Source organism: Nyctibius grandis, chromosome 17, assembly GCF_013368605.1.
Source record: "Nyctibius grandis isolate bNycGra1 chromosome 17, bNycGra1.pri, whole genome shotgun sequence".
Lineage (NCBI taxonomy): Eukaryota > Metazoa > Chordata > Aves > Nyctibiiformes > Nyctibiidae > Nyctibius > Nyctibius grandis.
The window spans coordinates 4,554,331-4,582,118 of NC_090674.1; the positions used below are offsets into that span (position 1 = coordinate 4,554,331).

The window sequence follows — 27,788 nt, forward strand, 5'->3', positions numbered from 1 at the left end:
TCTTCCGGCTGCTTGAGGGACTATGCCTCCCTCCTGAACGAGCAATTATCGCTGCCACCTCATCTGAGCTAGAAAGGAGGAAAAGGACAGCGAACCGCGGCGATATTCGCGACCCACACCGCGGGCTGGATGCAGACGAGGAAAAGGACGGGAAGGGCCGCACCGCCATGGCTCGGAGCGCCTGGGGGAAAGGGGAAGGACGCGTCCCGGGGGACGAGTACGCGCATCAGGCAGATGCGGGCGAGGAAACGCCGAGCCGGGTCCCACGCCCTTGTGCCGCTGCCCTGACAGCGCCGGGACACCCTGCCCCGCCAACACCCCCCCTTCCCCCGCGCCGCTTCCCAGGCCCCGTCCCACCCGTGGCGCCCCCCCACGTTCCCCCCGCCGAACAGCTACGTAAACCAGCAGCCCCCGCCTCCCCCCCCGCATTACGGCATCCACCCCACCCCCCGCCCCGGCACCGAGCCGTTCCCCTGCTCGCCTCCCCCCGCTCCCCCACCGACCGCCGCCGGCGGGCCGAGCTCCTCAGCGCAAGCCGCCCCTCACCTGGGGACGGGCGGGGGTATCCGCAGAACGCGGGCAGCGCGGGGCCGCCGGCGCCGTCAGCAGCTGGGGAAGGCGGCGGGGCCGGCGAAGCAGCGCAGCGCGGGGCGGAGAAAAGAGAAGAGTCCGGCCATCGCCATCACGCTTCGCCGCCTCCACCGAGGCTGGGAGACCCCCCCCGCCCCCGCCGCCAGGAGAGGAGCAGGACGGAAGCGGGAAGGGCGAGGGAGGGAAGGAGGGAGGGGAGAAAGGGGGAGGGAGGAAAGAGAAAGGCCGCGCCGGGAAGAACAAGCGCAGCGACGCGCTCCCCACAGCGCCGCTCCCACACTGACAGGACGGCGGGGCTCTGCGCCCGAACCCGCCTCCGCAGGGCGAGGAACGTCCGTCCCGCCAATAGCCGCACGCCTATGCGCCCTTCTCCCTGCAGTTCACCAATCGACAGCCGTAAAATCGGCGTGTGCCCGCCTCTCGCCGTGCCAATCACAGGCTGACACAGGCACGCACCAATCACAGCTCAGAGATGCCCGCCTGCAATCACGACGCGCACTCCTCCCTGAGTGAATCCCTCCGCCGAGCCTCGAGGATTGGGGGAATCGGTTCTTCTCCATCGTCAGCCAATCAGAACTCGGGACGGAACAGGCGTCATCCCTCTTTTAACCTATAGCGAGCGGCACGAGGACACCTCTGGCCTCACTGCTTCGTCGTGCTGTGTGCGTGCGCGCCCCCGAGGCTGAGGCGGCCTCCGCTGCGCGCCAGGGAGCGGCGCGCGTCGTTACCAAAGACGTGAGGCGAAATCGGGCACTTGTGGCTAAAAAAAGCCTTTCAATGTACGCGGCTGGTTGGCGGCTCCGAGTCGAGGGGCCCGTGAGCGGGGAGGCGAGCCTGACCGCCGAAAGGGGGGGTGAAGCGGTGAATTCGCCAACTCCCGCCCAACTCCAGTGGGATTCAGTAGGGTTTGGAGTCCTGAACGAGGCCTAACGATGGTAGTTCAGAGGGCAGGGATTAATTTTCCCTTTTCCCTCTTCAGACCGTTTTTTTGAGCAGCCTACGGTATTTTTTTTAGATCTCGTAATGTGTTTTTATGTAAGTGATTAAATTGTTTTGGTAAATGGTGTAGTATCAGCTCTTGTACTTCCAATAATTTCGTGCATATTCTCATAGGAAAAAAATATTTTTGTGGCAATAACTTCAGCTCCAAAGTTCCTTCTTTCCATTAGTACTTTGATCATTTCTAGTGTTTGAAATAAGTCTTGTGTTTAATCTTACAAGCATCTTAAAATAATTAAGGTATTTCATGTAATATTATGTATTTTCCATGTACATACCATCATATGCAAATTGGATTTAAGCTGTTGAGAACAGTTGGGACCTGAGATCTCTAGTTTTAAAACGAGTTCACAGGCCTCTGGCTGCCACCGTTAATCTTCCCTGTGTCTCTTGTGCTCCCCATCAGTTTCAGGGTTTTGGGAGAATTATTTGTTACTTTGTTTGGTGAAAGAGAGACTTTTCCCCCTTGCCAGTCTCATCGTGTGTGCATGTCGTATGCAGTTGTGCCAAGGGATGCAAAAGCCTAATAGCTGAACAGTGGTTTGTATGGAAATACCACCACAGAACCAACAAAGCAAAGAGGTGGTTTTCGTATGTCCTACAAAATACCATTATTTGAACTTTGGGAGACTTCCTGTTGATGGGACATATGATTGAGTGGTGTTTTTAGTGTGGTGTAACCATGCTAACATCTATCTAGGGCCATGCAGAATTATGTCAGCTATAATTTCTCTGAAATAAAATAAACAACCCCCAAAAAAACAAAACCTGTTTTGAAATCCTCTGCAAACTGTCAGGACACCAGCTGCGTGCTGTAGTCCTCCATGGTAATAGACAATGTGATTCATTTTACTTCAGCAAAGTTTGTGTCGTGTCTCTTAGGAACAGTAGTTTGTGCATCGCTGTCTTATGTCTACGTTTGGAGAGTACTCACATAGAATAGTTCCAGTATGTTAATTCAGTTGTTGGCTTACAGAGTCTTGAAAAATCTGCTGGAAATATTCAAAGAAAGTCTAGTTAGACATCGAGAAAGGAAATGGTAAAGGGCAGATGACACATGCTGTGTAGCATCTGGGAGGTCACTCAATGCGAAGGGAAAAAAGAGGAAAAATGCTCTTTAAATATCCAAGTACAAAGTTGAAAGGTGGTCAGGTATTAAGGCAGTCCTCATCTAGCTGGTTGTGATGCCTTTTTAATAATAGAACTTAGGCATTTTATCTCAATTTAATTAGACTAACCTTCTCAATATCATTTTTGAAAGTCAGGTCTCCTTGGGTAATGTAGAATTAACTTATTAAAAAAAGTGCCTAAGTGGAATTCTACTGCAATGTTCTGCCTATAAATCCCGTTTAAAAAATTAGTGTCCATTCCCTTATAGGAAAAGGACCATTCTTACTCATTTTATACGTTTCTGACCAATAAATACCATATCACCCTGCAAAACAGCAGAAACAGATCCAATTCCCTAGCAGTGTGTGCATGTTTAAAACCAGAATTTCAACATTCCTTTTTAAGAAAATATTCACATAATAAAGGTCCCCACCACAAGAAAAATGTTCTTGAGCATTTATTGTACCAGAAATATGAGAGCAAGGAGTACTGTAAAAAATTTCTTGCCTTTATTAGTACTAACAAATATAGTTGGTTACTGAAATCACTGAGATATGCTACCTAAAATTGTGAAGCCCGTTCAAATACAGGAAAGACGGTAGGTTTAAGCTAAGTGGTAACGAAGACAGCTCCATTGCAGGGCAATGCTCGTGGGGATTGTTAGTCAATCTGTTGCTGGCTAAAGCAGTGTTGCCATACCCCTATTAACAGCATTAGGCTGTCCTTGCTGCCAGCAGGGAATAGTTGACAGAGATCTAAATTGTGCTGTTACGTAAGTATAAATTGTGATATAATAGAATCAATCGTACTGAATTGTATTGCTGTAACATCAGAACTTGCCCCAGTCATTTCTCTAGTCACATAACCAGAGGGCAAGTAAAGACCAGTGATATAATCTTGTAACGTCAAATTTTCCAAGAAATGCACCTTTTGCAATGTTTATGTAAATTAGCCATTCTTGGGATGAGCCATTCACAGCTCAAAGCTATTAATATCCTGCAGATATACGTAAATGTCAAAGGTAATTTGATCAATTGATATTCTGTGTTCTCCAGTCTAAAGTCTCTGAATTATAATAAGGTTACAGCTGGATTGAAAAAGGTAAATTACATGTTAGTAGGGGGAGAAGAAATCATAAAAAGCTGCATGAATGAATAAGTGAATTAAACTAGGGATTGTCACACAGCTGATACACTTTTGTGGGAGATTTATTCTTAATCCAATACTAACCTCAGCTTTCTTTTTCAGTTGCTCAAATGTCCACTATCCACTGAAAGCCAGGAGTTTGATTTACTTTTGTCCCCAGAGGACACCAATATAATGGTACTTTCAATTGCTTGTATTAAGACACATTTCAGTATTCTACCCCTGAATGCTGAATTTGGGAGAGCGTTTCTCTAAATTCACACCTTTGAAATACTTGATACTAATTCTCCAGCTAAAATTGTTTTAGCCACTTAATGTTGGCCTTTGTGTCTTCTGTAGTATCTGCATTGATACATTTTCAAGTGGTAAATGGATCCCATAATTAGACAAAACAGTTCAGTAATGCACTTTGCTATTTATATTCCTCAGGTCAGTCTGATATGATGGCAGAATAAATATAAATTCAGATTCTGAAGGGCATTGTCTTGATTAATACATCCTATACCAAATGTAAATATTTTTATTTCCTCCTGTGAGACAAAGGTTAAGACAAACATCCTGAACTTGTTCAAACAAGCCTTTCAGCTGGTACAATGGAATAAATAAAAAAATAGGATTTTCATTTTATACTTCCATTAAGAAGACCTAGTTCCATATAGATTTTCTGCTGAAACATTTAAATTCACAACTGTCTTTGATATTAGTTGTAAGACTTCAAGTGTGAAATATCAAGAACTATTGGAGAATAGCAGACCTCAAGCCCTATACAGGATACATTTAAGCAACCAGCTTCTTTTAATTTAAGGATGGATTATTTCTGCTTGTGCTCTTCTCATTTAAGAAAACTGCTCATTGCTTCCACAGCATCCTTACTCACAAAAGGTGGTGGTGTCTCTAATTTGTAATAGCTGAAGAAAATTAGAAGAAAGCATTTCTTCCATCTTTCCAACACATTCCTGGTCAGTCAATAAAACTAAAAGCTGTATGGTGGTAACTTACAGAAAAAAGGCCATAATGTGAAACCATAGCAGTTTAATCATCCTCCAGTAAAACCAAATATACACTGCTGAACAGTTGTCCTCCAGCAAATAAAGTAGAAATTCTGGGATGTTTGTAGAGATTTCATGCTTATAATCCTTAATAATGAGGTGACAGTGGAACATTTAAGAGTTTTTCTTTATGTAGAAAATAATTACCTCTTTACTAAAAAAGAAAACAGACTTTGAAAGTTACAGCTCGCTGCATACCCTTGTAACACGTTCAGAAACCATGCTGGGTTTGGATGCTGAGTGACAGCTTGCAGATAAAAGCAGAGCAGGATCTTCTCTGACTTCTGAAGAGGGGGAATTTCAATTTGTTGAAGGAGTGAAGGTTAAGGAACTAAAACCAGTCAACAAACAAGTTTCTCTGTTCCAAGGGTCCCTGCAGACACAAACTTTGCAATCTTCCTCCCACCCTTGGGGAAAACAAACACACACACACACTGAGGTGGGAGAAAACCCACAACAAACCACCACCAAAACAACCCAACAAAAAACCCACTACATCTTCATTTTCATGGAGAATTACTCACACATCTCAAAGGTCAGCACTGGATTATATATAACCTACCCAACATTCCCCCTGGAGCCTGTCACCAACTGTCATGTTGCTATGAATAGATGTAAGAGTCACCCGCTTGGGAACATTCATCAGTTCGGAGCATTACTGATATCTGTGTGCACAGGAACGTTTCACACAATTCACTAAGTTATCTCCAGATCCTACATCACCATTGGCAAACCTGAACGAAGCCACCCAATCATTTGTATTTTTTATACTTTCACTGACACACTTAAAGGAAAGAAAGAAAAGGAAGCACTTTGTGCGAGTGTGTATCATTTATTGTAGTTCAAGAGAGTCAGGAATTGAACAGAAGACACAGCGAAAAACAAATAAAAGAAAAACAACCTTTTTTTCAGACTGAATTTTAAAACACTGGTTTCAAATCCTTTTTAAAAAGGAAATTCAAGTATCATATGCAGGGGGCAGTAATACAAAAATGTTTGTGAATATTTTTTTTTATTCTTTTTTTTTTTAAAAATGTAATTCTACATTTCCTGCACCCTTTCTGCTTTGGTAAGGCCAAGCCATGGATACAAATTGGTACGCAACATAAAAAATGACCCCTGCCCCAAACTGCAGCCTCTGAGAATAAAAGGATCTGCTCTCTGCGGACAAGCTCTAATGGCTCAGAACTGTCATTTAGCATATATCATATCTGCAGCATTAAAAGAATGGATTTTATTTTTTAAAAAGTCACCGAAATACTGGCATTCCCAAGCATCTCATTCATGGCAGCTGTTTTAATGTATTTCTATCTCAAGGCTTTTCAAAAATACCAGAGCATCTAGATCAACATAAAGAAAAGGGACATTTCACAGAACGGAAATTAAAATCCATGTGTGAAATCTTTGCTTTTTTGAAGTTATCCTTGTCTCTAACACCAATTAAAAACCAAATATGCAAATATGTGTAATATAAAAATACGATCCCAAGAGTAACACTTTGTGGCAGGCACAGTTATCGCACAGAATATGTTCTTTTGAGGGCAGGGGAATGGTTTGATTTTCACAGGGATATTTTTTTTTTTGCATTACAAAAAGAAAGAAAAAAGAGACAGCAGTGCAGGTTTGATGGGTGGAAGAGGAAGAAGGGAGGGAAAGAGGAAAAAGTTACTTTAGCAGCAAAATGTCCAAGGTTCTAACCACAATCAAATTAACGGATATCTGGCTGTAAAAAATAAGGTTGAAGGGATGCTGCCCTGATCCATTCATCTTTGCTAAAATAATTCAGCTGTAAAACTCCAAAATGTGACATATTGAAGGACAGTTTTGTAACATAAGCAACTTCCTAGCTTGTCCTCCATGTTATTGACCATCATTACCACTTAAATATATGTACAAGAATTAAGCCGCTTTTCTCCTCGTCCACATGCTTCTGGTCACTACTGCAAGTCAGTGCCCGTGGGCGTGCTAATCCCATCACTAGCTTTCAAAGTGTATCTGCTCCACTATTACCAGAACAGCCCACGCCCTGGTCTTCCCATTGGTGTTGGCGTGCACTGCGAGGGAATTTTAGTGGTCAGCATTCTGCTTGTCTCTCATCCAGGCTTGGATCTGCTCTTTAAGTTCTGGCACTAATAGTGTAAAGAAAAGAAAAAAGAATGATTAACTTAACAGTTAAATTATTTATTAATACTACTATAAGAAAGCTCCTCATGACCGATAGCAATTTCTTGTCTAGAAACCTGATCAGGAATATCTACTACTATTTTCTTCTCAATCAATATATTTTCTGCACAGCTTTGAGTAAATGAATTACTCATTCACCTACCATAATAATATCCTTTAACCTGGTAGCTGTGAAGGCAAAGGTGTGGGTTTCTTTCCCCAGAAAAAGGGAAAACAAGAAGGAATGAACTCTTCTGTGCAAATTGAGATGAAAGAACCGTTACCTCTACTGAGGCCTCACCACTGTCTTCTGAAAGTCTATGGAACAAACTGCACACAAATCGCTTCCCCCAGTCAACAGTTCCATTGCTACCTCTTAAACAGATACCTGGTTCCAGCATATTTTCTGTCAGCGTCTGACGATTGAAAGGATCAGTAGAAGAGTTCAACAGATGCCTCAGGATGATGGACCTGTCCATAATAGTTCCAGACGGCAGCCTCACAGGATCAGTCATCAGAGTGTCCATGAGTGGATCTGAGGGCACAAGTGTCTCCTCATTAAATTGAAATCAAAAGCTACAGATTTTATCTGCACACAAAAATAGGACTGGAGAGTACAATCCTGGGAAAAACAAAGAAACTCTTAACTCTCTATATTTACTTAACGATTTAATTGAAACAGAGCAGGATGCAAAGCTTCATAAACACTACATAGTTTCTATTCATATATACTCATATTTAAAATCAAAAGTAACAAAACAAATCCCTCTTTTCCTAAAAAGTCAGTGTTTAGAAAACTCAACTTGCCTCTGAATTCATCCGGAGCATCACTGTAATCAATTTCTGCACGGGCATTCTTGGCAACAATTTCCTCCACTTTCTCTGCCAGCAGTTTGAATTTCTCTATTGCTATGGTTGACTTGATTCCAGCCTTTCTCATCTTTGAGATAACCTCCTCAAAGAGCTCTTTACTGTAGGACCTCTACAAGCAAAGCATAAAAAGACAACTTTGCTGAGCTGTAGTATCCTAACATGCCATGAAAACTCTGAACATCTTTTAATGCATTTTTAAAACTTCAGGAGGAGGGATCAATGAAACCTCACCATTATGTCAGACAGAAAAGTAGTACACAGATAACATTTCATCTAGCACCAAAACCTCAACTTTGGGGTAGATTTATGCTTTTTTACTGGTCATCACTTCTGTAGAACAGTTCAGGACCAAAAAAGAAAAAAAAAGGCAACATCCCCTGATCAAAATGAGTAAGACACTCAGAGAGGCTGGTTTTAATTATTAGGACTGTCCCTTAGACAAAACATCTTGTCTTGACACTTCTGTCTGTATTCCTGTTCCCACAAGTCTTGGCTGAAAATATAGCATAAAATTAAGGTATTTTTTGATTTCTTAACTTCTCTGCTAATGTGCAAGGCAGTACTGGGAAAGAAGTGATTCTTTCTCCTAATCCAAACAAAAACAAACAAAAAACCCACCCCATGATGTTGCAAAAATAGTAAGGCAACTCAGAGGGAGCTAATGCTTGCTGGAAACTTGCCAACCGGTGCAGGACGGACTGTACAGCTGCATAGCACAGCACTCAGGGAGACCAAAGGCATATCCTATAGTTTCAACTGAAGCACACATTGCTTTCATGTAAAAAAAGAAATTCAGGCAACGACTTTTGAAAGCTGCTTATGTTCTAAAGACACTGTTTTCTTTTAAGTTCACAATGCCATGTTTTGATATAAGCCTTTTAATAAAAATTCTTTGCACTTCAGTGCAAGGCTGAATTAAATGACAAAACAAAACACACTAAGTCTCACAGATTTCTGTTTTCCTTGGGGATTTTAAAACGTTCAACACAGCCCTGCTTCTTTCATCTACACTATATCACACCGAGAAATACTATTCACTACTAAGGGCACACAGTGCCCACCCAAACTCCTTTCTAGTCCCCAGAGGAGAACAGAACTATGGCAGTATGCCCAGGGCTTTATAAATGTTTTCAGATTCCTTCTAATACGTGCTAGGATTTGCAAACGGAAGATGTATCAAAATGCTTTAGAGAGACCCTGCCATGATCAAGCAACTTTTTGTTTGTTTTGTTTTTTTCTCCAATACCAGTAGCCATTAACCAACTGTGCACTTCCTTGGTGTTTCTTTCCCCTCGTTGACAGTTTCCAAGATACTAGTCACTCCCCTCCCTTTTCATGAAGGGCTACTTTGTTAATTAAGCTTTATTCCAGTTCCCACACCAGCAGGCTTCTTTCTTGTTAATCCCGATGTCATTGCTGTGCATTTTGCTGTGGCTACTGTCGATGAACGAATGATGGGTAACATTCTCACTTTCATATATACTGAACAGCATAAAAAATACACTGCATGCTCATTCTACACAAGCAAACACATCAGGTCTGTTTCAGAAGAGTTACTGATATTATCTGCATTTATCAGAACTCAAATAATTACAGAAAAAAAGATCATGAGTTGCTCTCATACCTCTGCTTCACTAGACATGCAAATACAGCTTCATGTATTGTAAAACAGCCTCCGCTAGAATTTCAAGTAGCCACTGAGAACATTTTTTTCCTCTAGATTTTGAGAAGTTCGTACTATGAGACACAGGCATGGAGAGATGCAATTCAGGAGTCTGACAACTTTACAAGAACACAGAGGTGAGCGACAGCTTATCTACCTTAAGAATGAACATTCTGCTCTGATGACTACCATGAGGAGTTCAAGCGTGTCTCACGTATGTTGCATTTTGTCAGTTTATTACACAACTATTTAATGAAGTGATATAAAAGGGAATACAGTTTGGAAACTGTTAGTCTAGAGAACGCACTTTGGATTCCTAGATGAGGCTCTTCTCAATCCTGGCTCTGCCTGTTTCACATGTTCTTGATGAGGAAGCAGGGAGGGAGTCGAAACTGTTTGTAGGCTTCAGTTTTCCCACTTGCAAAATTAGGACAACATACGTCTGCTACTGTACACTGAGGGTGTAGCTAATAAGCAACTCATGCTCAGGAAATTTCCTATGTGTGTGAAGTGCTACAGGTGTTTATGTGTGTCTCTAGGTTTGCAAAACACTTTGAAAACATACCCATCTACAAAGATCAGGCAGAGTATGAACACAGATGATCTGCTGAAAGAAAACAAACTGCAAGCATATATGACGGAAACTGGGTGGCAGCATACAAGTAAGATGAAACTCTTCTAGAGTATTCTGCGAAGTCCTGTGTGCCCACAATGCTTTTGCCCTTCCGCCTCATCGTTTTGGAGCTCACCTGATCATCAGCAATTGCTTTAGCAAAGCGAGCACAATCTAGCTGTAGGTAAATGTCAGTCAGTTGGTCCAACAGCTTCTTTGGTTCAAACCCGTATTTCTCAGGGTTTTCAACTTTCAGGTCACGGCACTTGGGGCCACACAGTTGCTGTAAGTTAAAGTTCAGCATAGCAGCCAGTCGTGGTCCAAGCTCCTACAAGACCAAAGTAAAACATAGATCACAGCATGAAGGCAGCAATGAAGATTATCACTAGATTTGCATACAGCAAGATGTGGAATTATTAACTAATAAAATTGAAATTTTGTAGGCTTGTAGGAAGTCTTTATGCATGCTTTCCATTTAAAAAAAAAAAAAAAAAGCAAAGAGCTTCTGTCTAGAAGAATCACACCATCTCACTGACTCAGGTAATGCTCTTAACATAAAGTAACCTCAACAGCAATTGTATTTCAATGAGTTGGAGAAAGGGGAGGAGAATGGAGACAAAGGGCTACCAAACATTTCCAGGATATTATCCAACAGGAGCGATATTAGAGAAGCTAGAAACCAAGTTAAATTAGAGCAGGACTTACAGGTCTGAGAAAAGGCTTTTGAACCTGCTTGGTAAGGATATGGAACATATCAACAGTTTCTGTTGCCAGGGCAAGATATGAACGAGAGACACGCTCATCCTGAGCTAGCTGCGACTGCCGAGCCTGTTGCTGATCCTAGAAAATAAACACTCAGTGGTTACAAGTCCATAGAATTTCCTACATCATCACCAATCAAAACCTTAACAGCCATAATGCTAGCATGATCTAGACAGATAAAAGAACAGACTGCAATTCAAATCCACATGTGATACATTTTTTAATTTGAGGTACAGCTCACTTTTACTACCTAATACTAAACAAAAGCCTGCAGCAATTTTCCAGAATTCTGCAACACTAAAAATGGATGCAAATAGTATCACAAGACTCCACAGTTATTGAGTCTGGTTACATCCTGTAACTGCTCCTCACAGCTGCAGAACTGGGTTACGCTTCCTTTCCATCCAAATGCCAATACTTCAAAACCAGCTTGGGATCCGAGAGTCAAGGGAGGTTCTAATTTATGCAATATCATAAGTAATAAACACTCCACACTGGAACAATCTGTAGATGATGTACCAGCTCATTTTGTCACCACAGTAATGGCTTTACCTTGCTAGTAGGCACAAACAGGAACAGAGGCTTCAGAAGAGCAAACCAGAGTATACGCAAGATCTTTATAGCTTTTCTTTTCAAACACCTTTGGTTTTTTAAAATCAATAACCTTAAAATAGAAACACCTAACACTGGTGGGTCAACACACACAATTATTGCTTAATCAGGCTAAGGTCTGAGGTATAGGACTCTTAATTGTCTGCATCAAATCTACCCAGGATCAATGCATTAACAAAATAAAAGCTTCTGTTCCTTGAAGTCAATTCAACTGGCGAGCATCTTCCAAAACCTCCTTCAAGAAGGTTAAAGTCTTAATTTCTCCACTTAGAATTAAGTGCACAGTAATTTTGAACTTTATACTATTTCCACTTCAGACTCTTTGTCAGCCACAACATAACTATGCAGAATGATGTTTTTTGCAGAATGTCATCCAGAGTGACCACGGCCATACTGGCAGCAAGAAAAAACATCGAGAACTGCTTCTCATGAGCAGCTCTTTCGTTCTGCCCCTTATTAAAAAGGTTTTTTTAAATGGTCTCATATTAAAAAATTAAAAAGAAGTAAAGGGCACTTTGAAAAACAGCTCTGTTCACCCTGGGCAGCAGGTCCCATTGTTCTTTATTCTTCATCTCCTCTTGCACTTCATGGATACGTTTTAGGGACTCCAGACTCTCATCCAGCAAGAAAGTTGTGTCATTTATCAGCATGTTGATGTAGCGAACAAACTGCTTCCCAGAGCTGAAAACATTGAAACACAGTTATCACGGCAGAGTAGGTGGGTGTGCAGACCAGACTGCAACCCCAGCAACACTCCTTCTGCACTGTATATTTCAAATAACGATCCCATTCCCCAAGCCAAGTTGATTGTGGTGTCCAGAACTCAGCTTAGAAACACTCCAGTTCTACTGGAAGGGGTTGCCATTTAAAATACAATGGAAAGCAGCATCACCCATTCCCAGTGGTAATGCCCTCCTCAGGTCATTGCCTGAGCAGCTTGATGACAGTAAGCAGCATTATACACAATTTCTTACTCACTTGAACTCTTCCATAAATGTACCATGGTGAGCTATATTCTGCCACAGGCTTTTGAAAATGGTGCTGATGTGGTAGCGGATCGTAAACTTGTCATAGAATTCACTAGTAGCTCCAGTATGTTCAACATCTGAAAAAGAAAACAGATCTCAGAACTGAAATCAAAACTCTTTCCCACCAGGATTCACCTGCAACACACAACTCCCCTGCTGTCTCCAACGTGATGAGCTTCAACCACCAACCTTTAATAGATGAAATTCAATTCCCATTCAGAAGTCTCCATTTTAATCCCCATTAAAAGAAGCAAGATCTACCTGTTTCTTTTGGGTTTTTTTAAAAGGTTACAGTTAACACAGCCTTTTGCCTTCTAATACTCATTGCTTACTGTACACTCAGTGAACTACAGACGAAGCACTTACCTGTGTAAAACTTCATCAAGGAGGGGACTAACAATTTAGTGGAGAGAGGGTGATTCTCAATCATTTCAAAGAACTTTTGTGTCCGGGGCTGAACAGCTGGATTTGTCATGAACATCACTTCCACCAGCTTGGCTACTAAATAAGGATTTCGGATGTAGTTCTGGTTGCACAGCATCACAACAAGGAACATCACTATGTCCTGAGTACAGGGCTCATAGAGCACCTGAGGAGCGTATCTGAGAAGAGGGAGATGAGGAAAACAAAGTTAAAAACCCAACCCTGCCTTGTCTACAGAAGATATATCATATACATCAAGTAAATTCAGATCACTCATTAGCAACAGGAAGAGTTTAGTCTCATTTTATCATAATTCCCCATCTTTCTCTACAGAAACTAGATTCTTACTCTTCGAAAAGGTCTTGCCAGCTGTCCACTGGAAGTCAAATTTTAGCCTGAAACACTATAATAATCTTTTGTTGTGCATAATAGCAAACTTGCTATGAAGTACCACTGTCACAGCACCTCAGGAAGGCAAAAGCAAACATCTCCTCATCATACAACACGAAGTCTGAATTTGAAGGTACATTTCTAAGAAGCAAGTGACCAGTTCAGAACTCCAGGATTACATCTGGAGAGTATTCATGCCCATCTGAACTGCTAAAACTATACAGATGCATTTCGTCCCAGCACATTTATAAGTGGAGGAATTTTCTACTTATTAAGCTTTGACTTTTTAAAAATATTATTCTAATGATTTAACACACCATGAGATCAAAAGGACTCAGCAAACTCCAAACAATAAAAAAAATTCTTTGGTGTAGGGGGGGGAGGTGGATCAAAAAACCTCCAACTTTCTCCCAAGATTAAATTAGGTTAGAAGGGACTCTGGAGCTCATCTAGGCATTACATCTGCAGCAGTGCCTGCCAATGCCATTATCTTATGGCCGTTGTTAAAAACCAGAACAATAACTACAGAATAGCTAGGAAACTACTTTTGCACCCTAAATTTATGTGCACACCACCTGTTACAGGGGTAAATGATAGTACAAGTTTCCTTTAGATACAACTTAACTTACTGTACAATAAAAAATAAAAATTCAGCAACATCTTCCACATAAAACTCTGGCAATGCTGCAAACACCTTCGGAACTTCAGGAGTTAAAGGCAGTTTTATGCTGTAGAATAAGAGACAACAAACAGGACAGTAAAATAGCAGGGTTAAGTAGAAAGTGTCATGAGCTCTCCTGGGGAATTCTGCTATGGGAACACTTTTTTAAAGTTCTGACACTGACTTTTTTAAAAACCACGTCAGTACTTCAAATGTACTAAACATACCCGAGGGTTGCTCCCCTTGCAACTGAACCTTAAACTATAAATAAGACATATATTCCATGCGAGAACGTATGTCACTGACATAAATAAAGTAGCAATCATGCAAGAATGCAGAAACTGTAAAAAAAAAAATTAAAATTCTAGAACTGCTAAATTCAGTAAACAATCTAACCTGATCTGAAATATCTTTGATACAACTTACGCAGACAATGCTGACACTCACTTGGGATAGGCAGGGTCGAGAATGCGAAGCATCAGCTGAATCACCATGCCGTAGAAATTCAGACATCTCCTGAGAAAGTTTTCATCCAGCAAACCAGCATCTGCACAAGCCTTGCACCTCACCAGTTTCTGCAGAATATGCACATAAAAACTGATCCAGGGCAAGACAACGTAAAAGGAAAGTCAAGCCTATCCAAGCTAATCAATATATCTGTGAATTCTGACAATTATACAACGGTCTCTTCTTAAAATATGCTGTTATTTGAAGAAAACAGGGCACTTAAGCCCCAACATACTAAGAAAAACATACACACAATTCAGAGTTGTAGGGACAGAGGAGCCTTTTACAAGCTTTATGGGAACAGTGAAAGAAATAACAGAGGTGTCAAAGTGGGAAAATGTGCAATTAAAGTCATTTTGGTGATACAGTTCAGAAAATTTGTGTCAGTTTATACTAGGAAGACCTAAGCAGGACAGACCATCTGAGGAGAGGACCCCAGCATTCTCATCTTTGCAAGAATTCTACATGAGGTTAGGGACTCAAGAGTTCCATCTGTATCTTGGGCATGGATTGTGCACGCACAACTGCCCGTGAACAAGTCACAATCCCTTGGCTGTTCTCTCTCCAATAAAAATATTATTTTCTTCTGTCTGAGGAACACTGGCTACGTTAATCTTGGTGTTACTTTGAATTTTAAATTCACCATTCATGTTGTATTGTATCCTGACCACCACCTAGTGCAGTCAAAAATATAACAAGCTCACATAGATTCAAAATCCACCATTTTCATGAAGCATCAGTGGGAAGTTGCATTTAAACATTAGGACACAAAGTTAACATACAGACAGGTTGACAAAGGCATTTAGTTGAGAACTGAATCACTTACAAACCTTAAGCTGTGTCTTGCAGCGTTTCAGCATTTCTCGATGCCTCGTAGCCAGAGGAGAATCCTTCCATTGACTCTCATTGTTTTTCAAATCTTCAACAGTCCTGAAAACCATAAGCAATAACTGGTTATCCTGACAAAGGGGATATGTACTGCCATCTACAAGGCATTTAACCTACTTATCTGCTAAATCCCAAGGAAATACTGAGAAGAAAAGTGGGGGAAGAAGCTAATAATTTTCATAGAAGTTATCCATTGTCATAACAAGAAAAATAAATTGCTTTTCTAAATGCAGACGGAGCATCTGCACAGTGTGCATTCAAAGGCATGACAGACCCTAGCGCCAACACACATGCCTGTCGGGCAAACCAGAACAGTGCAAAAAAAAAAAAAAAGGGATGAAACACACAGAAGGGATCTATCCTGCCTGACAAATCAGTTTTATCTACTGTATTTAAAAAAAAAAAAAAAAAAAGAAAGGTATTTGCCTTTTTTCTTTTTTCACACTGAAGTCTACAGTCACTCTAAAGGAAGGGCAGCTGATTAGAACAAAACTCAATATACTGAACTCTATGAATACGGTCGCTTTTCATCCCTCCTCTAAACACAAATTCTTTTTCACATCAATCTTTGCCTACAGCAGAAAAATAGCCAGTCTAATTTCTTTATTACCAACATCTAATTACGTTGCCCAGTGTTGCAAGCACCTAAGCAATTCATGGAAGATGCACACCAAGCTCCTATTGATGTCAGTAAAAGCCAAGAGCTCTTCACTCTGCACTGTCAGATGGAGACTGCTGCACAAGCAATTCCTTTGCAACAATTCTAATTGAGGAAAAAGAAGCAATTCCTTTTTTAGGCTAAATGTATGGCTTATTTACAAGTAATCCACAGGCTGTTTTATATGAAATACTTTTTTCTTTAAGATATACTGACTCTTCCTGCTCTGCTCTCTGCAGCTTCCCAGGTTCTTGGCCTGCATGTGCTTTAAAAACTAAAAATGAAATCATTACGAATGCAGTCCAAAAATCCTGTAATGAACTCATGGTATTACTGCCAAGGAACATTTACCAAAATGCAATGAGTGCAATTATAAACAATGGAAAATACTGATGATACAAAAATCTGTTCTAATTTTAACAAGAGTATTCTTCGAGGTTTAGCAACTATAAAAGTCTATTTGAATTTAAGCCAAGAGAAATGGAAAATAGCAGTATCTCCATGTCAACATCATAACTTTTATTTATAATTTTAAAAATGGTAAATCACATGCTGTATTACATGTACATCAACAATTTTAAGCGTTTACTGCTGAAGGCTTCCCTCTCACCACCTCCCCAAGAGTATGACAAGTTATCCCACCTCAAAAGCCAAGGGGAAAAAGGTAAATATCTTCTGGGACATACAAAACAGCACAGGCACAACTAACAATGTCTTGTTTCTGAAATCACAAGTCATCTACAATGACTTTATCATCAGACACATAACTTTATATGCACTCCTACAGCTATGCCAAAGACCCTGAGGCACTGTCCACACACCACCACCAACTAGACCACAGATTAAGTTATAATTTTTAAAAGTTCTCTTTTAAATAGAATGGTCTTCCCACCAATTTGAGCTGCCTTGTGTAACCAGTATCCTCCATCCCACTATTATTTGAATTCTGGATTCAAGCCACAGTTCGTCAACGTAAGCAAAAATCCATACAAAAGCAGCAGATTAACAAATAGTCAAGATGATCTGTACTCAGCAACGCTTTTACCCAAATTGTCATTCTAGTCTGCCTTAAGTTTATAGGACTTGCCATCATGGTGAGGGGACAACACCGTGACGATGCTAGGACTCTTGGATGCACTAGATAATTAACAACTACTAACCTGTTGAGTTCCCTGATGGCCCGTAGTCTACGTATGTACCGACGGCAACTTGGCAGGATTGAGAGATGATGGGCGTGCAGGGTTAGGAAGAAACATTCTGTTGGGAATTTCGGCTCAGAAAATGGAGACGGATCCCTGTCTAGAAAACAAACAAACAAAAAAGCAGTATAGGTGAATAAATTAAAAAAATGAACTGCCTTATCTAGGAGTGAGACCTTGAATTCAACTTTCTTTAAAACCAGTAACAGCAGACAGCATCAAGAAAAAACATTTAGGAATAGGGGAATTAATTGCTGGAATCAAGTACTTCCATGTGCCTCCAGTATCAGAAACAGAAGGCAGAGTAAATGCTTAACATATCTTAATAGCAGTACTCACGAAGTTCAGCAATCCAGGCTGTAACATCCTCCATTGTTGCTTTCACTCTTGTCTCATCTGTTGGGAGGTCAATACGACACCTGGGATGAAATATGTACATGGGATCGACCGTTTCCAGCTTTATCTTCGTACTTAGTTGCTGTAGTACCCATAAGAAGTTGAGCATAAAGCCATCTGTAGACACCAAACGATCATCTGTCTGTGGGGTAAAAAAGTAAATAGTTGAAGACATAACCTCAGAAGTACAAGAGTATTTTCTGCTGCTTTAACAGTATTCAACATAAATGAAGTATGCAAGGTCAAGAAAAGGGAGAAGTGATGAAGCACATGGATCTGTAAGGTCACCTTTGTGATACTGGGAAAGTCACTTTCTAACTTACATATCCTTCTCTATGGTTCAAGTAGTCATTCTCAAGAACACTAAATAAACATATAAAAAGAAGCAGTAGAAGACCTAAGAAATTAGAAGGGCTTAAAAGGGCCTCTTTCAAGAACGGTTTCCCACAGATAGAGACAGCAGAGTGTCAAATAGTTGCTGAGCTTCAATTCAGAAGTTTTCTCTTAAGTGTAAAGTTTCTATTACTTCTTCACTGGAATTTCACAGAAATATTCCTAGTAATGGTTCCAAATGTTTACTTCTGAAAAGGGGACTTGCAGACAACAATGATGCAAACTTCAGTTGTTCAGGATTCATGCACAGATTTTATCACAGGAAATGAGTGCAATGCATTAAACAATGGCAAAACAACATCCCTGTTGTTCCACTGGAACCATGCCACTTCATATCTGCATTACTCCTTTTACAGAAACCATACAAAGCCTAGCAACTTCCCAGCTGGGAAGTAAGTTTTTTAAACATAGTCAATTGGAATGAACGAAGCCCCCATGGTGGGGGGGTGGGTACAAAGCTTTAAACATCTAACATAGAATCCTTGTTAATGAAGTGACATGTCAGTCCTAAGAGAGGCAACAACATAAACTGATCAACTATGTAAAACAGAATAATTTCAGAAATGGAAAATATATTGAAAGAGATACAGACTGATGACAGGGCTTCTTGCCTGTTATAGTAGGCACTCAAAATTCTTTCATCCTCCACTCAAGAGCCACCATTGCAGAAGCCATCTATGCTATCTGTGCACTGACTAGGCCCACGAATTACAGGAAGTGTTCCCTTTATTTACCTGCATTTGTGCCTTTTTCATGTTGGCATTGACAACAGTTGCCATGTAACTGAGAGCTGCTTCTCGAGTTTCACCATTCAGTAAAATACTATGTAGAATCTTGAACAGCTCTTGCTGGAATTGCAAGTAAACATTCTGTCAGGTTACACATACTTCTCAACATTGCATTCCTGCTTTCTGTTGCTCCATATTATATATGTTCTACAAATTCCACAAAACTAACTACAACTTCTGTTATGGACTTTTTGTCAACATTATATGCATATATTAGTTATGAAATTAGTTACAGAAAAGATATATATAGTGGACTATTGCACCACACACACTACTAATATGCATTCTTTTATCCATCCTTTTAACATGAACTATAACCCATGACTAACTGTTCTGTTACTTTCTGAATTGGCCTACAGCCTTAAATAAATATTTGTAGCACTATTTTTTTTCCTAATTCCCTTCAGCCATATCCTAACAGGTTTGTTGTTTAATACAGAAGCTAGATTATTTTAGATTATAATCTTTATCTATGTCAAGAACAAAAAACCTCACAATATTTTTGCATTTTTTTTAAAACATGAGAACACTTACCCTTGCTAATTCCAGGTAATGTTGCAAAGACTGGCTAACAATCCGGGTGTTTTCAAGAGTAATGGCAGGCCCTGAGAAGTACTTTTCAACTACTTTGTTCTGAAAGTAGGATGAATATTGGCAAATGTATCAAACTTATTGGGGAAGGGAAAAACAAACAAACAAACAACAAAACCCCCACCACACTACTATCAACATCCTCTGTAAACTTACATCATCTTCAGCAAAGACAGAGAGACTGAAGAAGGCTCCAAGATAGGAAAGCCTTTGCAGCTCTCTTCCTGCACCTGGGCTTAAAGATTTAGGCAACCACAACGGCAAAGAGACAACCTAGAAAATAGGAGAAATAGCAAGTTAATCCAAGCTGCCATGTCGGCCATACCACTTTATCTACAGTCACCTTTCAGCGTTTGCCACATGCCGTCGATTCTTGAACATTCAGTCATGCTGATAGCTAAATGGAAACATCTCCCCAGTATTTAAGCACTCCAAGCAAGTCTGGTTTGTCACAGTTTTTCCAAATTCTCAGGGAAAAGGACTCCCTTTACCAGTTTACTTTAAACTATTGTTTAGCATTAGATACTACAGGCGCCCTGTTGATAATGTTCTTTATAACTCTAAATGTGGATCGTACGATACCAACAACAAAATAAGCTCCACGGTTCTTTTAACTTGAAAAAAATTCAGACAGGATACACTTACCAAGCTGCACATAGCGTGTGTTTTCCCAAACTTGATTTCACAAAGTTCACATAGTGCCTATAAAGAAATCCCAAGAAAAATTACTTTTGTGTGTAATTCCTAAGTAACCTGTCTACAAATAACAAGCTTAACATGGTAAACTGCTGAAAGAGCCAAACCTTTTTCCCTTAATCAGTGGAAAAACTTCCATCTTCTACAATGGTGAAGAGGTCCAAAAAGAGCTAGAGCACACCCTGCTCTCATTTTAGCTTTTACATCTGTTCCAAGTTGTCTCAAAAAAGCTAACATGTCTCACAGGATAATAAATTATTGCACTTATTTCAAAAATTAGCTGTGCAAATTGTTTGTTTGTTCAGAACATAACTATGCCTTTGCTGGACTCCTGAATTGCCATACAAAAGTCAGTAACAACAATAAATAGAGCAATTGTTCTATATGTACACCAAAGCCTTTGTCTTTTGAATCAGAGGGGAAAAATGTCAGATGAACACAGAAGCCAGAAACAAAGAACCCTATCCAAGATCTCTAACTCCCTTTCAACTGTAGCACAGAAAAAAGAAAGCAGTTACAACAGACAAGTCTGAAAACACAAAAATACTGTAGGCTTTCCCATATCCCACTTCCCCCGTATTATATGTTCTCATTCTTCAATTATACTATAGCTAGTAACTACTACTCCATCCTTTTGGTGCACACTGTGCCAACTAGAGATGATCAAAATGGAGTATCATTTTCAAGTAGCCATCTTACTTGTAGCCAACAGCCAAATTTGCAACAGTTCGCAATTTAAATTGAAGGGAATAATAGAAGAGTGGGAAAACACAGAACCAGCAAAAATCGTTATTTTTCCAGAAGTACCCCAGTTGCTCAGTCAATTTGATTTGCAGCACCCCAGTTCAGCTAATTTCCTGACGTACAAATTACCTGAGACCTAACAGCCTTTTTTGGCATCACACACTGAAGATCCTAAAATCTGAAGGTGTTATCTGACAATGCTGAATTTAGCCAAGGATTTAGCTTGCCCTTCTGTGGCCAAGCATGCTTTTCAAAAGACTTTTTTGTTTTGTCAATAAAAGCAGTGGGAGGGAAGCAGATCTAGGGACTAAAGTATGCACTTTAAAAAACCTAAAAATAAACCCCCCAACTTTTCAGCCAGGGAGTATTACGACATTTTCCTACAGTAAACAGTCACCAATTCAAATAATTTTAGGCTTAATGCAATAAATTTTAGTTTCCTACATACAAAAGTAAGTCAAACAAACATTGGTATGGATATTGGGCCTTAATTCCCAGACTTGATTGGGAGGAGCTTAGCAGGATTTTATAGCCATCCACAGTATTTTAACCAGTATGCATGATGAGATCCATACATTTGATTAATCTTATGTCAAGCAACACATATAGACATTTGAACAGCCCACTATACAAACGCTGTACTTTAAGCTTAAGATATTATTGACCTCAGACTTTACTAGATTTTTAATGGTCTTTTACACATCTCATACTAAATTAAGCTTCCCACATAGTTTAACAGTAATCCACTAACCAAAGAAATCCCAGAAATGTTGAAGTACATTATCTTGTATAGAATCTGCATAAGTTATCAGTAATCATAAAGAAACTGCTTCTAGAAATTAACGGTCCTTACCATAAGAGGGTATTTAAAATTGTCGCTATCAAGGGAGCACTCTTTGGAAGCTACAGCCAGGCCTTGTAAGATGGGAATAAAGATCTGTAAAAACATAAATTATTTTATTCAAGAATAGGAAGCAATCAAATGACACCATTGCTGTACGGTGCATGAAATGCCTGTTCATTCTTCAAATACTGCAAGTTACACAGAAGAAAAACTAAAGTCTTTTCCTTAAATTTGTATCAGGTAAGCCTGAATGCCTAAGAGATTATTCAAAGCTAAAAACCAACTTGCTTGGTATAGCATAAGCGTGGTATTGACTTGATGCCTGGGCATAACGACTTACCCATAAAAACTTCTTTTCAAGCACTTGTACGTATTTTTCCTGATCACATTCTAACGTGTTTCCAAACATTTACTTTGCAAACCAAATAACTCCCAAGACATGTACATCTAGATTTGGACCCAAAGCTAACAGATACAAGCTAACAAACAGTAATGTCAGCACCCTGACAGAAAGCAGGTGTGGCTCCATCAAGTTCTCTGCATGTGGAAACCACAGGGGAAAGCAGACACACATTTCATACAGCATCACTGTAGACACCGTATGCATGTATGCAAGCATGTATACTACATACACAAACGAGAGCAGAAATTCTGTAGAGGTCTCCAACAACCTGATTGCCCAAATGGGTAATAATTTATTTGCCTATATACTTGATGTAATAATATAGCTTTAATTTTGCATGTCATGTAAGCAAGTTGGTTTCGTGCTGGTAAGTTGTAACTGTGGTTAAGAGTAAAGATAATAAAGCAGCAGTCAAGGACTGCTATGAAAAAGGAAGTGATATGACAGGAACTTAAAAGTAATTTTACCCAATTAGTAAGTCCCAATCACACAGCTCTGACAACTATACCCTCACAAAATAAACTCTTACGGTAATTTTGCAACAATAACAACAAGACGTCCCACTGAATTTTAAATTTGAGTATATTGTGTTGCTTCTATGAAGAGACAAAAAGCATTATTAAATCATATTACAGAAAAGGACTACAAAGAGCTTGTAGAATAGTAGAATCATATGATATAAGTATTTATTTTTTACGTATGCCTTACCTGTTTGAACACCTCTTCATCCTGGTAAGTTGTTCTCACCAATTCTTGGATGAAGCCAAATGGGAGATTCCTACACAGCATATATGGTACCAGCAAAGACTGCTGCTGCAATGACCTTTATTTGTATAAAAAAAAAAAAAATCCCAAACTACTGATTATTTGCAGTAGTATACGTAACAGTATTTGCAAAAATGTCAGAGTAATCACATCTAAGGACGTGCCATAAAGCAGATTATCAACATGTAGACACGCCTACTCCTTTCAGAAGTAACTAACCTTGTCTCCTCAAGTTACTTATGGAAAGGTTATTCTGAAAAAGATGCTGCTGCCAACATCACACTTCAGTTTAATGAGGTTGGAAGAAAATAACAGCTTCTGTGTAGTAATTGGTTCTCCCCTTACTCCTCTCTAATGAAAAGACTCTTTGTTAAGCTCAACTAGCGAAGAAACAACATTTTTTGCTGTTTAGTTTTTCAGATCAAGAAAAGAACATAAGATTAACCTTTTCTGAATTAATACAGTCATTACTTTTAACTGCTCCCTAGGATTTTTGAAAAAGTATCTTTATGTACTTATTACGTATATAACACTTATTCTAATGTCAACACTCATTCATGTAAAGACAAAACTAATCTCAAAGAACAGTGGAAAATTGGTGCAGCTTTAAAGATTATAGAAGTATTGTTTGGAAACACAAATACAAAATTATGCAGATTTTAGTAAAAGTCACATATCCTATTTTAAAAACCTTTTTACTGTTCCAAGCAAGCAGGCTGCTAGTCAAAAAACTGCTGTTGAAACAACTGCACTTGAAATCTCAGAGTCCTGATTTAGTGTAGAATGTCTACACACAGATTTACATTACCAAATCTGTTGTGGTAAACTCTCCGAGGTCAACAAGTGTTATGCCACTTCAGCAGTTGCCGCTACACATTTTGATACAGCCTGTTTCTCAGATGCAGCTCTACTGGTTACTGACTTTCACAGGAGTAGGGCCCCAGCAATCCGCAAATAAAACAGTTTGTGCACAAGGTAAGGCAGAAAGCAGCTTGGTGAACTCAGATCCCCCCATTCAAACTGTTCAAATCAACCTGGACCATTTCACCCAAACACAACTACAAAATGCTTCAGCTGCTCTCCACCAACATATCAGTGGGAGCAATAGCCTCCAATGGTAAAGCAATAAACTATTCCTTGGGCACATAAACGTATCCTGCTCCAACAACTGACCTTAGTTTTCTTAACTAATCTTCAGAAGAGGGGAAAAAAAAACCCAGAACAGTTTAACTTTCATGACTAACATCAGCTGTATTTACCTTGGTTGTGTTAAGGATCCCTGTAGCACCAAAGCAGCATGTGAAATGCACTGTGATCGGATGTTGCTCAGTAACTGGCTAACTGTTGGCTGGCTACACATCTGAGGAAAATAACTTTATTTTAATACAAACTAAAAGTATTCAGAGACAGAACAGACAGGAAATATGATACATTTCTTTGTTCATGCAACATGAATGTAACATGCAAACTAAAATTAGCACTACCCCAGCTAAAAACCTTTCAGATTCTATATAAAGTGTTGGTTGTTTTTTGCCCAGAAGCAAAAGCTTAAAGCAGAATACAGAATGCTGACAGGGAGCCGGTCTCACAGAAGTATGTTTTACGTGGAATAAACTTGGATAAAATGCAGTAGATGCAAAGGGAAAGGGCAGTTTCTAACACAGTGCTTATTTTAGGGATGCAAAACATATACGTGATTCAAATACGGTGTATTAATAAGAGTCAAAGGGACCTTATAAATTCTATAAATCTGTTTCTACAACAAGAATGAGCTACTAATTTCCATCAACTTTCCCCGCTAAAGAGTAAGGGGAGTGTCTGCAACAGCACTGATAAAACCTCACTCATCTGATACATACCTTTGGTGCTTTTCTCTCCTCTATTCCAACTCTGTCAAAACACTCAATGAGGTAGTTCAGCATCTCTGTCTCCTTACAATTTTCAATGGTGAAGTGGTCACTACAGGAATCGGAAACACTTGAGCTGCCAGAGCCTCCCATACTTTTAACACACACAAAAATAAGAAACAAAGCATTAGGTACAGCTCTTGTGCACAATCAAATAATTCATGAGCTCTTGACTTCCTCTGTCAGTTTTCTGAAGACTCCATCCTATCACACACATGGCTCAATAATTAAGATAATTTCTGTGATCTATGAAGAGATCTCCATTGAACAGCTTGTCCAGCTCTGAAAGTTCAGCTGTACTGTAACACGACTGAAGAATCAATTATCTTATTAAAGGAAAAAGTATCTGAAAGAGCAATAAGGTGCATAACTAACGGGAATCAATAAATCTTGCTCTCACAAGGCAACACCAAAAACAAACAGCCTTTAAGTTGTACCTGACATCAAAACTGTTCGGATACTCAGGACATCACAGCACTTGCATGCCATGATGCCACCTCTGCACAGTTTCTGCACAGTCTCTGTATATAGCATTCAAAATGGTAGGAATCCCACCAACTCTGTTAGCACTAGCCAACCCGTGGAAGGGAAGATCCTCCCACTGCAGAGAAGAGACCTTAGCTGATATATGGGGCTACAGACAATCACTTTATATATTCTAAGGAAGGAGAAAAACAAAACAGGAGGTAATGCATCAAAGCGACTGTTCCTTTTAAAATTTCCACATTAAAGATCATTTAATTTCAACTCAGTTTGTTTCAATTCCCTTACAGTAAAATATGCCGTTTCATTAAGTAGCACAGCTTCGGGGGGGGAAAAAGAAGACATTGATATTGCAAACATGAAAACAAAACCCACAAAAACAAAACTATGCTTGAGACAACAGAAAAATTAAATACAAAAGTGAGAATATACCCCACGACTCTCAGTCTTAGACTTATCTCAACAGAATTCTTCTCTACATAACAGATTGGCAAAGTTAATTAAAGCAAAATCCTCATTTTACAGAAGAGAAGACAGACAAGATATATGCACTTTACGTAAATGGAATTTTTAAGAAATAGCAATTACATGGATGGTCTACTGCTATTCCTCAAAGAAAAGTCTATGTACAGTCAGGGTGGATTTAAATGAAGATTAATTTATAAGTCCCAGATCTTAAACTGTTTCCTTATTTGTTTCCTTAAATGCAGCTTTTAAAAACTACAAACTGTGTTCAAAACTGGAATTTCCTTTAAACTGTAAAATAATTTATATTTTAATAATTGAGCTGTACAAATCTGTTGTGCAAGCTTTACAATCCAGCCAATAAATCAGGGAAAGGTTATTACTGCTAAGCATCTGGTAGCTCAGCATGTTAAGAAACGTAACTTCTAATAGCAGCAATCATTTTGCAGAGAGAATTTGTTTTCAGTTATTCAATTAAAGCTAATCCATGTAAAATGTAGCTCTATTAAAATAGTACTCAGCAACCGTGAAATCATAGACACGTTTTCTTTTCTATAGTCTCACTTTTAAACCTCTTGACTTCTCACATTCAGCTTAAAAACTAGCCTTTTAAGAACATCAATTTATATCTAAAAAATTCTGTAGTTAGTCATTCTGTTAATCATTTTACTGCAGCAGTAACTGAAATTACTCTAATGCAATGCTCCTACATCCTTCACACACATATTGAATGCCTCGGTATTTTCAGAATGCAAGTTGCTGCATAATTGTACAGTCACTGTGTTTATAATTTAACTAACATCTTACTGCTGTCTGCAGAATGCCAGGACATAATTTACAAACTAAGACTCCAGAAGTACAGCAACCTCAGAAATCCTTACCAAAGGCTTTGCAACTCAACTGAACATATGGATTAAATTTCCAACAGGATAAGAATTAAACAAAACAGTGGGGGAAAATAATCCTAAATTCCACATACACAAAAAAACCCCCCTAAACCTGTGTTACCAAGTTCACTCTCCTGAAATTAGACTGGAATGGAAAAGCAGAGATGCTATTGGAAGGTCTTCTAGTTACAGGCTGACTCTAGCAGTGGTGTCCCAACAGTTCCCCACAGGAACAATCATAGACAGAAAAGCTAGGGGGGGGGGGGACTTCCCCTGACTTTTGCAATACCTAAAATACTTAAAAGGGGACTGAGAGTCTTGGAGGAACTCTCTTCCTCCCAGTTGTTCAACATGCATGTGGCCTTTAAAACTCTTATCTTGTTTCCCTTATGCATTTGTAAATTGTAGCTGTCTGTATTAGGCTACGTGGCCAGCCGTAGGCCACCTCAGAATTACGATCAAACATAATCAGGGGTCTAAATGCTCACAGAAAGTGTTCAGCATACCAGCAAGGCTACAGAAGTATCATTTTTCAGGAAAGTCTTCCTAAAATACATTGGTTTTATATACAACATGTATTCCTTTCTCCAGTTTGGGTTGATACAAAAGAAGGGGGCATTTCTTTGGGAATTTTAGTGCATGTGATGAAGCTGACGAATGTTAAGTTTTAGTGGGAAAAGAAAGAAATGAATCATTTTCACCAACAGTCTAATAAAGAACACAAATCACTTGAATATGACAAACAGTTGCAGGAGGGCTGCTTATTTTTCACACTAAAACCTCAGTCCTAATAGGAAAACATTTCTGTATCAGCCAAGACATTGCAGCATTACTCTGCAATGGAATGTAAAACTAGAGAAGATCCTACCCTGCATTTACATTTCCAAAAGCTTTTTTTTTTCCTTGGCTATTCCAACTACATCAGCCTCTACTACTTACCATGTCAAAGGACCAGTTTAAACTTTCGGGTGCATTTTCTTTACAGGCTAAAAGAGCGATCCTCAGCTGTCAAGCAGCAATGAATCTTCAACAAAGTCACACGGTTTGCATCAGCTGGCTATTTGCCACTGTATCTTTTCCTACATGATAGC

At 39.6% G+C, this 27,788-nt stretch overlaps 2 protein-coding genes across 5 annotated transcripts in view; both read right to left on the reverse strand.

Annotated features, from left to right (window-relative positions):
- Positions 1 to 895, reverse strand: part of KIF1B (kinesin family member 1B) — an 88,740-nt gene extending 87,845 nt beyond the window's left edge. Inside the window, exon 1 of one of the 2 annotated variants that reach the window (XM_068415222.1) lies at positions 547 to 895. The gene's annotated coding sequence lies outside the window, so the exon portion shown is untranslated. The remainder of the gene's footprint in view (positions 1 to 546) is intronic. The other variant, XM_068415221.1, reaches the window with a different exon arrangement.
- A 4,833-nt stretch (positions 896 to 5,728) lies between these two features.
- UBE4B (ubiquitination factor E4B) overlaps positions 5,729 to 27,788 on the reverse strand; it is a 37,160-nt gene continuing 15,100 nt past the window's right edge. For all 3 annotated transcript variants that reach the window (XM_068414950.1, XM_068414949.1, XM_068414948.1), the window contains 21 exons: positions 24,815 to 24,956; positions 24,215 to 24,315; positions 22,899 to 23,013; positions 21,797 to 21,880; positions 20,149 to 20,205; positions 19,660 to 19,776; positions 19,447 to 19,545; positions 18,859 to 18,972; positions 17,675 to 17,873; positions 17,297 to 17,435; positions 15,421 to 15,520; positions 14,531 to 14,658; positions 14,052 to 14,150; positions 12,976 to 13,211; positions 12,560 to 12,686; positions 12,118 to 12,262; positions 10,913 to 11,047; positions 10,344 to 10,535; positions 7,866 to 8,040; positions 7,447 to 7,593; positions 5,729 to 7,024 (listed from right to left, as the gene is read on the reverse strand). In XM_068414950.1, the coding sequence (XP_068271051.1) occupies positions 6,963 to 7,024; positions 7,447 to 7,593; positions 7,866 to 8,040; positions 10,344 to 10,535; positions 10,913 to 11,047; positions 12,118 to 12,262; positions 12,560 to 12,686; positions 12,976 to 13,211; positions 14,052 to 14,150; positions 14,531 to 14,658; positions 15,421 to 15,520; positions 17,297 to 17,435; positions 17,675 to 17,873; positions 18,859 to 18,972; positions 19,447 to 19,545; positions 19,660 to 19,776; positions 20,149 to 20,205; positions 21,797 to 21,880; positions 22,899 to 23,013; positions 24,215 to 24,315; positions 24,815 to 24,956 (2,713 nt within the window). In that variant the 3' untranslated portion in view covers positions 5,729 to 6,962. The remainder of the gene's footprint in view (positions 7,025 to 7,446; positions 7,594 to 7,865; positions 8,041 to 10,343; positions 10,536 to 10,912; positions 11,048 to 12,117; positions 12,263 to 12,559; positions 12,687 to 12,975; positions 13,212 to 14,051; positions 14,151 to 14,530; positions 14,659 to 15,420; positions 15,521 to 17,296; positions 17,436 to 17,674; positions 17,874 to 18,858; positions 18,973 to 19,446; positions 19,546 to 19,659; positions 19,777 to 20,148; positions 20,206 to 21,796; positions 21,881 to 22,898; positions 23,014 to 24,214; positions 24,316 to 24,814; positions 24,957 to 27,788) is intronic.